This window comes from Catharus ustulatus, chromosome 3 (genome assembly GCF_009819885.2).
Source record: "Catharus ustulatus isolate bCatUst1 chromosome 3, bCatUst1.pri.v2, whole genome shotgun sequence".
Taxonomy (NCBI): Eukaryota; Metazoa; Chordata; class Aves; order Passeriformes; family Turdidae; genus Catharus; species Catharus ustulatus.
The window spans coordinates 71182560-71200689 of NC_046223.1; the positions used below are offsets into that span (position 1 = coordinate 71182560).

At 37.6% G+C, this 18130-nt stretch overlaps 1 protein-coding gene across 1 annotated transcript in view; it reads right to left on the bottom strand.

The window, feature by feature from the left end:
- Positions 1-18130, bottom strand: part of SLC16A10 (solute carrier family 16 member 10) — a 62342-nt gene that overhangs the window by 21265 nt on the left and 22947 nt on the right. Inside the window, exons 2-3 of the mRNA XM_033056623.1 lie at positions 3716-3860; positions 104-542 (exon numbers count right to left, since the gene is read on the bottom strand). Coding sequence (XP_032912514.1) covers positions 104-542; positions 3716-3860 — 584 coding nt within the window. The remainder of the gene's footprint in view (positions 1-103; positions 543-3715; positions 3861-18130) is intronic.

The window sequence follows — 18130 nt, forward strand, 5'->3', positions numbered from 1 at the left end:
GCTTCCTATCACAAATTACTTTCTAAATCAATAACACAAAGGCAGGCAAGGCAAGTATGTATAGTTTCAAATACATTACACATCAGAAAAAATGTGCACTTACCAAGTGAACATAAGGCACAAAGTATCCAAAAAGTGCAGTTGGGATCCCAAAAGCCCAGATTCGGTAACTGAGAACTTTGAAAACTGAGAAATTGCAAATCTTTTTTGCAGGAGGTAATTTGAATTTTCCCTTCTTTCCTCCCTCCTTGTCTTTGGTGTTGGGAATGAGAGGTTTGTACGTAAATCCAGCCAGGAACAGAACGAACATAAGGATGCAAAGGACCCGCAGGGTGTTGTAGAGGTCGACAGAGTTGATCAGGGCCTTCAGGAGGAAGGGCAGGGACACTGTGAACAAACTGCTGCCTGCGGTGACAATGCCATTCACCAGCCCAAGGCGCTTCTTGAAGTAGTGCCCAAGAATGACCAGGGATGGCTGGTAGGCAAAGGAACAGCCACAGGCAAACAAGATCCCGTAGGTGAAATACAGGGGTTCAATGGTGCTGCACCAAAAGAAAAGAACAAATCATCAGTGTTTTGTAAGGCGGTGTGAAGATGCTCATTCACCTGGAAGTGACAACAAAGCAGTTTCATATTCAATCAATCAATATAACTCACTCCTGTAAAAAGAATTTGCATGTACTTATAGTTGAATAGCAGTGTATCAGCGTACAGTAATTTCACGATTATAAGCCGCACTGAGTATAAGCCGCATCTCCGGGTGTCAGTAACTTTTCATTCTTTGTCCATATATAAGCTGCACCGGATTATAAGCCGCACTTTGGGTTCAGACCAAAATTTTAGTCAAAATGGTGTGGCTTTTAATCATGAAATTACTGTAATTCAGAAACTATTCTTTCTCTTTCCACTGAAAAATTTCATAGAATTCACTTAACAGATTAAAAAAAGAAAAATTACATTCAATTATCATTACCTCAAATAGTGCAGCTAAAAAAAGTTTTAAAAATCATTGTCAGGGCAAATTAGCCAAATGTAAGTTCAACACTGCTAGGTTTTTTGGATGTTTTTTCCACAGAAAATTTTACTGTTTTGATTTACACATTTCTTCACTATTCTAGCAGTTCAAAAGTAATACTGAACTCTCCTCATGAACCCAGAAAAAAAAGAATCATGAACAATTTGTTATGAAAATAAAGTAACAAATATAGCAAACTTCATTAATATTTAAAAATAAAATATTTAAATAGTGACAAAATTTTATAAAGTAATAGATTAATAAATTATAGTCTCTTTAGTATTAATTTGTTTAGACAGTCTCCTTTTGAATAAATATTTAAAATTCAGTGTTTTGCTACATATATTGAATATGGTAAGAAAGAACAAAAAAAACTTGTTAATAAGGAATGAAACACCTCATCTCATAGTAAGTTGGATCTTCATCATTAAGTTCACCATTATTACCGTTTACTCTAAAATAAAGCAGAGCCATTGTAATTGATCACAAACATGTGACAGCTATAAAAAGTACATGTGCAAGAAATGTTAAAAGTATGAAGTAACAGCATCAGTATAATTAATTAGTGCTATAGTATTAATTAATTAAAGAAAGCATTTTTCAACATTTAGATGCAGGCAGGGTGCAAGAAATCTTTGAGTTTTCTGAGGCAGCACAGGAGAGTTTAGCTAATTTTTTTTTAATGCTATGTTTACAATGAACCTTTACTTCATTTTATCAGTTAACACCTGCTTTTAAAGCACTTCTGTAAAAGAGTTAATATTTTTAACATTTTTTCGTAAAGAGCATGAATGCTTTATGTGGTACTTTTCTCACAGGATGCAACCTGCAAGCACCCCTCTGTACAAAAATAGATTCCACAAAGTTTCCTATGCAATTACAGAACTTCTCAGAAAATAGTATTTGACTAACAAAGGTCTGACTCCAAGAACTCTGGTTTTGTGTATTATAGTGAAAAATAATTATTTGTGTAACATAATTGTGTCACTTTCTATATTAAACTATCAATTTCTGAAACTGATGATACACAACATAAGCCAGCAGAAATAACATAAGGGGGAAAGACTTATTACCTTTATTAATGGAAAATAACCGGGAAAAATAAAACCAGAAATTACAAAATAAGGAGCAACATCATACAGTGAAGACAATGAACTTTTGCTTCCATATGTAAATTCACTCAGAGTCTGTAGTACAAATGCATATTAAAATATTGTCCCGCATTATAAATACATCTCAATTTCCTAAGACATAAAATTTATATTAAGAAATTAGTGCAATGCAAAAGCAGCAGTAATATGTCTGTTTTACAATATTTTACTTCTAGAACACTGACTTCTGTATCTGAACTATAGTCCTTTAATGAACTGATAACATCACAGGCATAAATCATTTTAGTGTGAGTAACATAATGAAACATCAAGTATGCATATCAACCTGGCATGTATTCTTACAAGAATCCACCTCCCAAAGCGCTTTTCAAAGTTTAGTTAAGCTGAAATATTTTTAAAGCCTTTACAAAACAAGTTGCTCTTGCATGTTTCTTCTGTGCCCTTGTTCCATTGGATATCAAACACAAGAATGATCTTTATCTAATGACAAGGGTGGTTTAGTATCCGTCACTCAACATACTACCAGGAAGCAAGGAGGAAGAAAGACTCTTCCAAGACATATTTTTAGTTTTTACCTCACATTTAGTAAGAAGCTTCTTAAAACATATCAAGAAGTGGGGGTTTTGTTTGTTCGTTTAATAAAATTAATTAAGCCAAATATCTGCACCAGGATTAACCATTCAGATCACATCAGAAGAGATTTTCACAATCTTTTTGCCTGTATAAATACATTTGCACCTAAGAGGAAAGCTCTTCTGAATGTAGCTTGATTGTTCCTATACTTATTCTGCTAAGAGTGGGGGGAAAAAAAATAGTCTGAGAACTAGAGGATTATTTTCTGCTACATTTTACACCCTACCTTCACTAATCAGTTTCTGATGGTGACTAAACTAAGTAAACTTCCTGTTTCCTCATCTTCTACAGGGTTCATCCAACAAATCAGTCGCTCTTGAAATTCTCAAGATTTACTCTGCAAAAGTTATATACAAATGAAAAAATGAAAAGAAGCATACAGATTAACTGTAAACTAAAAGAAAAAACCCAAAGCAAGTAAGCCATAAGTATAGCCAATATACCAAGGTTTTCTCTATCTCCATGCTTGGCAATAGGACCAGTCCAGTAAGAACAGAAGTAAACATCCAATTTCACTAGAATTTTAACAGCTTCCTGGAGGCCCTGCTGTGGTTTTATCACCATTAAAACTGTTTTGAAAGAAATTTAAGGGTACAGGCAGGAAGGGAAGACAGTAACAATGTTTATGTACCTGTTAAAACACAATATACATCAAGCAAACATACAAGTTTATCTTGGACAATGCTCTTGATCTTATAGCACTAGTCTTGCTGTTGATATATTTATACATAGTGGTTAAATAGGGACTCTTGTTTATACTTATAAACATATTTTTAAAAATACCTTTTAAGTTGAAAGTTCATGAGTCATAATTTGAAAGATAAAACCAAACTCAAACAAGTTTTCTACAGATAATATGAAGTAGCAATGTTTACCTCTTCTGTTGATTAGATTGATATTACAATAATAAAAAATTGATCAAACATTTTGAAAGTTATGAATTTAAATTTTTTACCTTACAAAAGAACTTGAAAGGAGTCCAACAAGCCCTACTGCAGCTCCTACAACAGCTACTCTTCGACAGCCAAACAGGTCTGTGAATATGCTGACTATTGGGGAACAGAAGAAGACCATTCCCATAGAAAGAGAGCTCACCCATGCTGCAAAATAGAAAAAAAGACAACATTTTAGAAATTTTAGAAGACCAAGTGATTTCAGCTTTCAGTTAATACTTGTTTTCAGCTAGGATTTTTATGTTGCTGAACTAACCAAAGTTGGGTAGCAATTGAGTGACTATTTAAAAAACATTTAATTACATCTTAAAATGTATTTACCTAACACGGTAAAAAAAGCCTAACAACTTACATAATTAACTAAGTTAGATTTTATCAGCTCAAAGAATGCAATTAAAATTTTGGTAGCTATTACTACTTTTTTTTTTTTTTTAATAAACACACAGATGTTTCTCTAGTAACAAATCTAATATTCAAACTGATGCCTAGGTCATTAAATATACCTCTGAGGATCCATATCCATTCTGACATCAGTTAGTTCATTTCACTTCACTTAATGCTAGACCTTAATGACTTCAAACAGGTACATTGCACCTCTGCAGCAAAAACTCAAGCTGTATGAAGGGACAGCACAAGACACTAGGAAGAACAAAGACCCTGTGACAATGCCTGAACAGCAAAGATCAAGTCTAGGAGAGGTCTAGTCTTTCTCTGCAGTTGAGGTGTGCTGAAGAGCACCTTGGGTGTGTCAGGACATAACTCTGGAGATCTGTTCCCTACTACAGCCCAGATGGCTACTGATGGGACAAGACCTTACACAAACCAGTTTGTAAACAGGACTCTGAGGGAGGAGATACTCTCATATAGCCTGGAGACCAGTCAGTTAAAAAGCTTCTAAGGAGTCCAACTTCTACAAGACTCCTCATCCTTTTACTTATCTTTCCCAGAGTGAGCCTGCAGTTTTACTGTCCAAAGGAAACTGCAAACATCAGGTGACAGCATGCCCATTTTAGCCAGCCACCCTCCCAAAAAAAGGGTGGCTACACCACCATGAACAGTCCTCAGCACCTCTGTGTCATTTGCAGGGCAGCACTAAGAATCAGAGTCCCCATCCTGCAAGACCAAGAGGCAACTAAGTCTTGAGAAGCAGCCATCACAAGTTTCACATGGTATGAAGGTACCAAGGAATGGCTGAACCTCCTGTCACCCTTCCTGCCCAGCAACAAAAAGATACAAAGGCAACAGATGTGAGACGAGCACACCAGAGATGAGTGGTATTGAGAATCCAGCCTCACACGGACCCTATTCATGGAGACAAGACAGGCAAAGGAAGTGGGCATCTGAAACTGAGCTTAAGTAGTACTTGCATAAAGTAAACTAAATTACTTTAGAGCTACAGGCTGTGATTTTATTACCATTCTACTTAGTGAAGTCAAGGATTACAGTGTTCTTTAATGGCCTATACAGCTAATAAAAATAATTGGAATATAAAAGGCTGAAGTGAAAACATTCAGCTCAAATTAAACTAGCAACATGTTGATTCTGCCTCTTTGCGCTTCCAAGTACTCATGAGAAAACTACACCTTTTTTATCACTTGATTCTCTCTTATTATTACAATAGTAACAGGGCAGAGCCTAAAAGAGAAGGTTTCCAGTGTTTATAACACAACAGACAGTTAAGATAAAAGATGATGCCTTTTCTGAAGCATTTCAGAATGGAATGGTCATGTGGGAGTAAGTCCCTCTGCAGCAGTGGGAGCCCATGCTGTACCGCTTACCTACCTAATAAGAAGTGGAGCCCTTTAAATTACTACTTCAGGTTAGTGAGTTGCTCTCATTAGCTCACAGAAATGTAATTTAGAGACATGGTTAGCATGTTCTTTATGGGCAGGTTTATTATTTATTGAAAAGACTATTCCTGAAGTTGAACTTCACATATATGCATAGATAGAGAAAATGCACTGTCTTCTTCCTTTGTGAAGAAACTTAGTACCAAAAATAAACTGAGGAGTACATGAGTAAACCTTTAAATGCCCTAAGGCAAAGAATACTTTCTGTGCTATCTTGCTTCTTCAATCTGTAAGAAATTTGTGGCTTTAAAATATATTCAGTAGATCAAGTAATGTTTGATCTCGCTTCGTTTAAGTATGTTTTCAAGCACCCTTACACTGTTTCATTCAGTATGAAAAATGTACATCGAATTGTCTTCCACATCTTTTCAAACAGATATTACAACTGTCCTAAGTAATACAAAAAGCTACAAATGCAGCTTGCCAGAATACTGAGAGCTCTCTAGAGCATTTATTACATATTAATTAAAGTATTTCTCCTCCAGGCTACTGGTTGCTTTTCCTGGCACAAGCTGGCCATATTCCAGAGCTACTAATTTAGATACTAATACAGCACCTAATTGCTACATATAACTGCATTCATATTCACACACAAAACATTTTGATTGCTATAGAAGAAAACCTATTCCCACTTTAAGGGTTTAAACATTCCTTAAGGCACAGGAAGTTAAGAATTAGCTCCTCAAAACATGTAATTTTTGTAGATATAACAATTCCCAGGCTTCCCTAGAAGATGAAAAAGTAGTCATCCTTAAGATAAAAATATCAGACCAGAAAGTAGTTGTACTGAAAAGTCTGTTTGTTCTGTGCCACTGAAACACATAATGGATTACAAAAACTCAAAACTTTATTTTAACTAGAGTTATTCAAACATGAATGTCACAGCTACATGTTCTTACCTGATCAGTTCACTGAAAAACTGAACATATATTCTGATATATTCTTTAATTATTTTCCCTGTTCTAAAGTCTACAGCAATGCAACTATACCCCATACTCCAAAAATATGCTGCTGTTCTACAACTCTAAAAATTAAAAATTTTAAATAATGTCTTTACTATAAATGCAGCATCTAGCATCTGAGCACTCTCAGAATTATTCCCACTGTCACAGTTAGATTACACAATACATATTTATCTGCCAGATTATAAACTAAGTTATTAAATATTTTAGTTCATTTTTTAGAGTCCAGCACTAAGATTTACAGGACAACAGAAAACATTATTATCATGTCCCATTGGGACATAAATTTATCATGCATAAATTTAATTAAAGGTTAGTCATCCAAAACATTCTTCTTTAAAATCAAATTTTTCTAAGCATTACAATAAGGAATTTAACAGTTTTATCCTCAAGTGTCTTTCAAGTGGTTGACTCAACACAGTAGTAACACCCTTCATTCTTTAACAAGCTTCAAGATTTTTTCTTTACTGTTTTCCCTTGAGATTGTTCTGGTTGAGAAAGGGAAAAAAAATGCTACTGTCTAGAAGACAAGTGATATGAGGCAAGAAAAAAAAGGCACTTAGTAATGTCTAAAAGCATTTCAGCTTGAATAGTAATTAGCTTTCACTATTGGTTACAGTTTATGGAAGAATAAGGAAGCCTGCATGTACTCTCCCAGCTTCAAACCATTAATAGCTAAGAGACTTCATAAGCCTATTATTGTTTTTCTTTATACATAAATTTGGACATTACTTCTTTTTCCACTGTATTTTTCAATATTCTGGCAATTTCTCATCATGAACTGCCAAGTTTCCCTGGAACACAGCATCCACAACTTCTTACAGCAAAATACTCAATAATTTAACAATGGAATGGGTAAAGGACCCGTACTTCTTTTAAAGCCAGTTACACACATGAATATTCTCTCCAGCAAAGCAGAAGATTGCCTTCCATAAAAAGATTTATTATGAAAATACTTTGCGAATTTGAGAGATCCTGTTCTGGAAGAAACAAAAGTGGTTGTTGAAAGTTATTTCTGGAAATAATTTGCTTGTCTCCAGCTAGCATTAATAATTCCTTGCCTGTATAATCACATTTACATGGCATTTAATTTTTAAAATAACAAAATAATTGCAGTGCCTTGTAGATCAAAGATTGATTTAGCCCAGCATCCTGTTTCTGACCACCACAAAGTACTTAGACAAACAGCTCTGGAAAATGGCTAGCATCCTGCTTTTCTCCTGGCTACATCCTCCCAACATCCTGCAAAAAGCATCTTAGAAACAGCCAAAGCAGAATGCTGCATCTAACCATTCAACAAGAACACTTAGTTCCATCAATATTACTTTGGCCTCTCTACTTTTATTACAGAAAATGCTCAGGCACCAGCATCATATTAAAAATAACTCCCCTTGGCTTTGAACTTACTCATATTTAATTCCTCCACTATAAGAAACACAAATTAATTGTCCCTGCTGAGGTTCCTCTTAAAATCCATGATTTTATATGTCTTAATCAGATGTGTTCATACTAATTTCTTCTCCAAAATGAAGCAACTTTTTGATTCAGTCTGTCTTTGTAGAGAAGAGGTACTTTGCCCCTTTATATTGAGTCTGAGTACATCCCACTGTTTCTGAACCCGAGTAGCCAGAACTGCACGCAACATTTCATAAGTTTCTGTGCTAACAATTTATTTCCCAGTCTCTATGTTCTAATTATACTTCCTTTCCCCCACCTCCTTTTTGCTCTTTATATATTGCAGCTGCTTCAGAGTAAATATGTTTGGAAAACTATTTGTGACCTTATTTTCCTACAAATAGTAATGATGTCTGAAGGTGTAGACACCTTTTTTTACCTACTTATTTGGATGACATTCTTCCTCATGAGACAGGTACATAAATTGAATTTAATCTGCCATATTAATCACTCAGCAATAATAGAAGAACACAGCAAGTCTAGTGGTCAGCCACCAACACTCCTGTCTGAGGACACACTACAGAGTTTGGATTTGTTCAGCATGCAGAAAAGCAGCTCAAATGGAATCTAATCAGTGCCTCCACGTATCTTACAGGTGATTACAGATCTAAAGGTAGCTCCTTTTCCTAGTGGTGCACAGTGATGGGACAAACCCAACTGAAACTGCAAAGGATATTCCAATTAGATGGCATGAAAATTTTTCACCATAAAGGTAGTCAAACTTTAGAAAGTGTGACACAAAAATATTGTCGAAATTCCTTCCTTAGATTTATTTAGAACTTGACTGGACAACACTGAACAACCCGATCTAACTCAGAGGTTCAGTGTATTTTAACTTGGCTGGCTTTGAGTGAAGGTGTGAGACCAGATAACCACAGAGCCTCTTCCAACTCAAGTTATTCCACAAAATTTATGGAACAGTACTGTTTTAAACCCCTGCTTCTTGAAAAACTGGATTCTGAAAATTGTGTCAAACATCAGCAGTTCTTCAGAATAAAAAAAATTTTAAAAAGCCAGTCATGAGATTAAAACCATTTTTCCCCCTAAAAATGGGAAGGAGTTGAGGGTATTTTTGAGTCCTAAACCAAATAGATCCTAACAAATAGATCTTATAAGATCTATTATTAAAATCAGAGATGTGAAATTCATTGCTTAGAACTATTGTATCTCCCTCCTACTGATGCAATTTTTCTATCAGTATTGTTTTACTCTTGTTGCCTGTGCCCAGAAGCACTGGGTTATCCTTCACCTAAGGCACTCCAGATACATCCTCTTATCCATTATCTGGGTTTTTTTTGTCCGGTGAAAGCCAACGATTTCCAAAAGAAGGAATTGCTCAGCAGATGTTAGTTACCTAACAGATCAACACAACCATTAGACCCAACAAGTATTCCAATATCCTCCTCCCATGTCCTCCGAGAGCCTCTGTAGGGCAGCCTCCTGGAAATTGCCACCTCATTTTTATCTGACCTGTCACTACTCAAAGACAACAAATACCTCGTGCTACAAGGTTTGCTTAAACCTGCCTGTGAAAATTGTTTCAAAACGTGCTCAGTAACTTTTCATGAATTGCGAGGAATTTCATTAATCACGGTTGCAAAAGGGAGAGCAGCTGCTGCTGCTCCTATTACTGAGTAATCCGCAGATCCCAGAACAGTATGTCGGTGGAAAAGGAAAGCAGATGTTAAAATTCATATATGGACACACTTAGAATCCCTACTGTCAAAAGAGTGCACTGCTTCTTCTATCCAAAAGAGAACTGCTGATCCCATTAGAGAAAGTATGTGTTTAAGGACTAAAAATACATTTATGACATAATGCTGCCACAGGAAGTATCCTATACTCTGAACTCAGGTTACATGACTACAGTTTTCAGTTTGCTTGCTTTCTCATGTTTAGTTTGCAGATGTCTAAGGCTCTCCCTTAAAGCAATACTATAATTTTTTTTTTTTTAATTCAAAATAAATTAAAATTCTGAAATACTTTGGGCAAAGATAATTTAGCGCAAGGAAGTGCCATCTCTTTTGCATACTGAGGCTATCTTGAACACGCTTTGGAAATCAGAATTATCTGTAGAGGATCTAGTCAGATTTCCAGAACACACTCAGATCATGGTCAACACATGAAGACTTATGAACCAGGAACTAGTGAAAGTATCCAACAAGGAACACAAGGCATTGGGGGATTTCCTTATCACTGAAAAATACTGCTTGTTATGATGCATCTGAATCCAATAACTAAATATGAGTCACTAAATCCCTATAAAGAGACCTTTAGAACAGACATCTTGTTTCCCTTTGACAAAGCATGACAGCACAACCTCTGCTTTCAGCAAACATGGGGCCATTATCAGGAAGTTTGAATTAGCTTATTCTGAATGAAAGATTGAACTCACAGATTTTGCCAATAGCTGTAAGCTTTCCTGTGCTTATCTATAGCATCTCTTCAGTGTATGCACTTAATGCAAGAAGTTGGAAAGAAGCATAAACTTGCCAACGTGTTGTAACATTGTTGTACAAGCAAAGCAAGCTTGTAGGTGTAAAAACATTCTGTGAAGTCAAAACATAGGCTTCTTTCTTTCAAGGCTTTTTATACCATATTCTCTCACATGGTGTGAGACAGCCACAACACCAAGTTCCAGAAGAGAGTTACATATATCCCTAACATAGTGAGCCTCCCCAGCTTGCCATTTAGCAGAATTGGACTAGACTAATTTCACCCTCTGCCTTCAAAAGTAATGACAACACAAGATTAGAATTTCTACTTGTGTGAATAAGCAGCAGGAAAGCAGAACAGTGAAAAAAAAAGAGTATTCATATACTGACAAAACATCCCACACCACTGCAGCTAGCCAATTATTTAACTACCATCTGATTCACACTTGCTATATTAACACAAGCTTAGGCAGAGCTTTGCAGCCTTTTGTTTTTTGATTTGCTGGTTTCCCGTTTAACAAAACAGATGGTAATGGTGAACACAAAGCAAGTACCTAGGGAAGATATCACAAAATATTCTTCAAACAACAGGGGAGTAAATATAAACTTGAAACAGTTAAAGATGCACTTACAGGCCAACAACTCTTTACTACTAGAGAGACTGCAACTTTAACATATTTTTTAAAGTTAGAGGAAAATAAACAAATGCTTAAGTTAGTAGAAGCTAAAACAAAAGCTCTAAAGTGCAGTGTTAGACAAAACACTGAGATTTTAAGTGTTAAGCCTTCAGGAACCTTTAAAGGAAGGCTAAAGTAAATCATTAACAGAAAAACACGTGCATTTGGGTTTCATAGCAAACTGAGCTTGACCTTTGACACTTAATAAAGTCTGAAAATGCTGTGGTAGGAAGAATAAACAAGGAACAAATCGATAAGAAATGGCTGTAACCACTTGTTTTTCCGTTTAGGAGTAATACAGGAATGTTTTCTGCTGACTCTTTTCAAAGCACAATGTAATCACATTTTTAACTAATAGCCTGAAAAAACTGAGCTCCAGAACTGATGTCCAGGCACATTTTAATCTTTCCTTTAGTCCTTTCAAATTAGCACTGGTTTGCCTTTTTTTTTTTTTTTCCTTTTAATTATAAACAGTTGAAGGCAAAGAATCATGTTCTGTTTTGATTTAGGATCAGTAGTTTTCTGCATAAGGAAGTACTAACCATTAACTTCAAAGATGACACTGATTTTCCAGAAAGGTTTAATCCTAACTGCTCTCCCAACCAACAGCTGCATACATTCCATACATATCTGTAACCAAGCATTATACAATGGTCTCATGTTCTGGAGCGATAACATAGATTAAACCTCAAGATCCAAATTCCTAAACTCGTAATGGAGCTATCAGTCTTCTTTCTTTCCCTCACCCCACTTACACTGGGGTGAGACCTGCAAATCCAGGTTGCCTTTCAATTGACAGAGGCATTCATTTCACTCCTACAGTAACAGAAAGCAGCATGATAAAGAAATCTTACTTCACAAGTACATTTGGTACACTATTTAAAGTTCGGGATCACAGAGTGCCACCAAGCAACTCACAAACTAACCCTAACTTCTCACATTAAAAGATCCTTCTGAACCTATCAGGATTGGCTAAAAGACCCCATCATATGGCAGTAACTTCTGTTCAACAGATTCTAACAGCTTTTCTTCCCTGATTAAATCAACATATTCCCCTTACATTCTGTATGTCCCTACAAAATAATCAAACCTAAGGTTTCCAATCCCTACCCTCAGGGCTCAAACTGTTATCTGAAAGATATTCCAGTGTTACAAACTACTCTTTCCCACTCTCCCCCTCCAAAGCAGTCATCAGTCAATAGGCATTTTATTTAAGCAAGGGACAGACTAGTTACCATAGGGGAAAAGGTAGACTAATCAAACTCTATTAAGCAGGCCAAATAAAAGAGAACAAGTGATTTTAGGGCAAATCATTTAGATGCTGCAAAAAGTAAGTACTTTTCAAAGTAAGATCTGATTGTTTAACTTGCATCTGCTTCAGAGGGGAATCTGTATTTGCACAGAAACAACAGTGCCTATTTTGCAACACAACCTTACAAACCAGAAACCAGACAAATGTTCAGAGTCACATGCCTGCATTCAATAATACAAGTGAAAGCACTGAACTATACAGCAAATTTCTGTCTTTGGCACTGTAACACTCCGTTGTGCTACACTTACGTGGAAAGCTACAATTGACTTTAAAGCAAGGAACCTTCAGGTAAAGTGAGGTGACTATTAACAAGTTCAGAATGTGTCCTTCATAAAGAATGCTTTCTTGTTTTACCACAATTGTCAGTTCTATCACAAATACAATGCCAAGTGGATATAGAAGTCCAAAACCGGATTAGTTTCAAGCAACACTAAGAGTTGGATGTTGCTTTCACAGGCTGAAGAAAAGGGGGCTTGCACACATTTAAATTTTCTTTTACCCATATATCCTACTCTCTCCCCTTCAAGTACAGAAAACTTATGCAATAGGGGCAGGTTTTGGACAGCAGACAAACGAATCAAAGTATCCTCCATTTCAGAGGGTTAATAGTGAGAGGAAATAATTTGCATGGAAAGCTCGATAAGAGCAGACAGCACGTGTGATAGAATAAATCTTTATGTCAGCGTGTGCCCTTTATATCAGTTACACTCACGTGCACTCTAACCCTTGCAACCAAGTGAACCAGCCACTGTAACTCTTGACCTTGTTCTTCTCTCTCATCCCCATAACAAAATTTTCAAGTGTGCCAATATGACTCACTGGGATAATAAACTATTTCTCATTAACTTAATACTCAGCTACCTAGGCAGTTATCTATCTGACTTCCAGCAATCCAAATGGCCAGATTGCCATTCATCTAGAAAACTTGAACAAATTGCTAAACTGCACACACACAGTATTTTTATCTTCGCTAAGCAGCTGGATGTGACTTGCTGCGTAGGTCAGCCTGACAGATACAGGAATGTGCAGGTACTCAGTAGATGCAGAGTTCACATCTACATATTTCTACTTATTATGAATAAAGGATTTTGAGTGGAGTCTCAACATCATAAATATCACAGGTTGCAGTTATAATCTGCATGATATTTACAGTTAATAAAATACGAAAAAATTTTAAACAAAATGCTTCCTGATAAGCTGTTGAATCAAGACACCCTCCCCCAAGACAGAACATACTGTGCAAACCCTATTTTCTGCAAGATCCTGAAATCAAACCAATAGGGAGGAATTTGGGAAAGTCACTTTTTAATCAATCTTTAATGTTTGCTTTCCCTTCCACAGAAGGTGGAGGACAAAGGAAAGGAGAGTTTGAACATCTACTGCTGAGAAAGATGTAATGGATTGAGCGCCTACCACAGAGAGACTTTACTCTTGTAATGCCAGCATGCCCTGGGGCTGTAAGTTATTTGTGTTTCTGAACACACCACTTTCCCCTAGTTAAAAACAAGCCACAAAACAGAAGTTCTCAGAACAACTTTGCTTCCCAGGAGGCAGCAGAAGGAGCTGCAGCAGCTGCACCCCACATTCCCATCCAAAATTATTATTTCTGGCTTAAAGAACTGACCTCCTAAATTGTCACAGGGTTCCCTGGGCACCTAAGCGTGGCAATAGGGGAATTTGAACTACATGATGTTTAAGCTCCCTTCCAACCCAACCTATGCTGCAGCTCTCTGATAAAAATATTTTGGTGTTTGTTTTTTTTTTTTCCTTAGGAAGCACTGCTGACAAACAGGAAAGTAAGCACTCCCTAAAAACTATTTTAAAGAAGCACTACACTTATTTCAAATTAATAACCTAGGGATGAGAATTTGAATATGTGGTGGATCAATCTTTGTTAGACACCAGGTACCTACCAAGCCACTCTATGACTTCCCTCCTCAGCTCAGGAGAGCAGAGAGAAAATAACTAGACTCCTGGGTTGAGGTCAAGGACAGGGAGATCAGTCACCAATTACTGTCATGGGCAAAACAGGTTCAACTTCGGGAAATTAGTTACCTTTGTTACCAATCAAATCAGATTAGAGTAATGAGAAATAAAAACAAATCCTAAAATACATATTCCCCCTCTTCCTGTGCTCAATTTCATTCCCAAATTCTCTACCTCCTCCCATCAGTGGCACAGTGGTACAGCCAATGGGGGTTGCAGACAGTTCATTATATGTTGTCTCTCTGTTCTTTCCTCCTCACACTCTTCTTCTGCTCCAGCATGGGGTCCCTTCCACAGGGGACAGTCCTCCACTAACTTCTCCAGTATGAGTTCTTCCTATGGGCAGCAGTTCTGTAACTGCTGTGCAGACCCCTTCCATGGGGTGCAGACCTTCAGGGACAGGCTGCTCCACCCATGGGGTCACAGCAAATATGCTGCAGCATGGGTCCCCCTCTCTTCAGGGGTCCACAGGGGTTCTGAGTTTATCCAAAAACCAATTTCAACTCAGTTTTCCATAGCCATTTACATACAACTTCCTTATTACACACACAGCACCAGGTACTTCCATAGCAAAACACAGCAATTTAACTTGAAAATACAAATAAATGTGCAAGTAATTGAGCTACTTGAGCACTGCCTTAGTATTTTTAAATGACACTATTTATTTTGAACTAAAACTCTTTCCTTGAGATAAGGCATAAATCTTATTCTACAACATTTTTCACACAGATAAGTCCTCTTCAGCATTACATGTTCTCTCCTTTATTGTATAATATTACTTTCCAAAAATCATATGGTTATGCTTAAGACATCAAATTAGCTCTCGAAATACTGAGTACCCTTACAAAGTAAATATTTAAGTTTTTATATAGATAAAATCCCATCAAAGATAAGGGAGTAATAATGCCAATGTATCCCATATAAAAAAATACAAAGTGTGTAAAAACTATCATAACTGGAATAAATTTGTTGTTTTAGTCAAGAAACACATCTTTCTATTCCAATAGTAGTGGTACTACATTACTTATTCTTCAACTGTGCATCCATCTACTAGCAATTCTTTACCAAAACTGTGGTGAAAAAAACTCAAAACCAAAACACTCACAGTCCATCAAATTTTGGTTAGGGCTATAACCTTCTGAGATTGTTTTAAAGAAAAAAATAGTTTTACTTGATAAATATTACACTGTCTTAGTAATAAAATCAATGTTTTTACTGACTATTTTGCTGTATTCTGGAAAAATATCAGAAGTCCAAAGCTCTTATTTATAAAATAAGTAGGTAAAACAACACAAAACTGAGCCAATCATACTGCTGGTTCTTTTCCTCCCCTTTTTTCACCAATGCCTTTAGCTTTTCAAGCTTCTGGATGCCTGATTTAAAAAGACTCTTTGTACCTGCCGTGAGCAAACAAACAGGTACACAGTGTCCAGTATAATTTTAAAAGAAAGTCCTGAATTAAAACATTGTTTATTACTTCCTTAATGTAAACTGAGAGAAACTATAAAGAGAAACTATAAAATTTAGTCAAGGAATCAGTTGTCTACTTCAAATACCTGATGGCAAGATCTTAAGAAACTTCAATGCCCTGCTCCTTCGCTGTTCACTAGAAAAACTTTTTATTTGTTGAAAAGAAGCCTAAAACCACATCTCTTCCTGGAAACTAGTAGTCTTGCTTAAAGTGGGAAAACATTAAATACTTTACTGCAATGACACAGCCGTTTTTGTTCTGTCAAAAGCAAGAACTGTTATATAAACAGTAAAAATATTTTTTCCCCAGTTACAATCCATACTACTACATTACAGAATAGTATAACAGTTATCACAAAAGGCAAGCACCCAATTATTTCTACTGAAGGCTCAATCTCCATCCAACAACATTTCACTCTGATTTCTTAAAATAGAACATACGTAAAGTGCCAAGATTCTATCAGTTTGCTATCTTAGCACTAAGTAGCTCAGCTACTACCACCATTTCTACAACCACATTTACTTCATTGCTATTTCCAAAATTCTATCCATTAAGGAATTACAGCAAGAATTCTCTACCAATGCAGTTTAAGGCAACATAAGTAAGTGAACTATTATTCTCTATTTCTGATTTTAGAGGAAGAGAAGTAGCAAAAAACATTGAGCATAACGAAAGTGCCATTACAACAGGAACTGTCACTAGTGTGAACAGTTAGCTTAACATACAGTAATTTCGCGATTACAAGCCGCACTGAGTATAAGCCGCATCTCCGGGTGTTGGCAAACATTTCGTTCTTTGTCCATAGATAAGCCGCACCTGAGTATAAGCCGCTCTGTCGTTCGCAGCGAGGACCCGCGTGCAATTAGTAACAGAACCGCGGCAGAGCGGGGTTTACTGGTTCAGTTTAGGCTGTGCAGGCTCGGCCCACTTGGGGCTGCCGACGGGGCTAGGTGGCCCAGTTTGGTGGGGCCGCTCAGCGGGGTTGGCCGCCGCTGCCACTGGGCTCGCTCACCCCAGCCCGGCGCTGCCCTGTGGTGGCAGGCAGGGATGGAGCCCACCGGCACCCCCGGTAGCGGCGGGCAGGGACGGACCCTGCCTGCTCCTGCCGCGGCAGGCAGGGACAGGAGCCCCCCGCTTACCCCACGGGCCGCGGGGATGGCAGCACGGAGCCCCCGCCTCCTCCCCGAGCTGTGGGGATGTCAGCACAGAGCCGAGACCCCCGCCTCTCCCCTGCCTGAAGGAGGGAGCTCCCCTGCCTCCCTCCCCCACCCCCGCGCTGCCGGCACTGAGCTGGTCCCACCCGCCACACGACCCAGTAACTAATTTGTAATAATTGCAAAATCTCGGGTTTTACTGGCAGGTGCTCGGCTCGGCACCCTGGCTGGCACTTCTGGGGTTGTAAATGTCAGAAAATTATTCGCATATTGGCCGCTCCTGACTGTAAGCCGCATTTCTGGTGTGGGAGCAAAATTTTAGTCAAAATGGTGCGGCTTGTATTCGCAAAATTACTGTAAATTATAGCTCAACTTAAAATATACTAGTCCTCCCTTTCTAGACCGAAGCTCAGCAGAGCTGGCTAAACAAGACATTTCCAGTTCTGAAAGTCCAGTTTTAATTCCACCATCCTAGCAAAGGAGTTTTCATGTACAGTGTCCAGGTGGCAAGAGATTTGTCCTCCTGAAGAGCTACTGCAGCATCTACTCCCAGCTGCCACCACAGAGGTAACTGAGGTGGCATCAGGAGCGCTAAATTGTATCAAGGGGTAAAAAGGGATTGCAGCCGCACTAAAATCCCCCTGGAGATGTATCTGACAGGTAAATTCACAAGTAGCTTTTAAACTGATAAAGAGAGCATTATTCCGTCATAAAAAACACTTCTGGGAAGCTTTGCACTTCCTTCCAAAGACTAGTACAGCATAAGAGTGGCTAGGACAGAACACTTTCCTTGCAGCAACTGGAATACGAGTTAGGGAGCTCAGCAGCTGTTCTAAATTTCCATGAAGTCCAAATATCTTTATGGGGAAATAAAAACAAATTTAAAAACCACCAAACAAACACACCACCCCCAGACTTCCATGCCTGATCCCTAAACAGAAATATGGAAATTTGTTGCACATAGCTTGACTTGATAGGATAACAATGTAAACTAGCACTAGGTAAAAGTAATCAAACAACATGAATTATTAGCTGGCCTGCTCATGAGTAATATTGGAGAATTTTCAAGTAAGACTGAAAACAAAAGTACCAATCCAACAGACTGCACAAGTAAT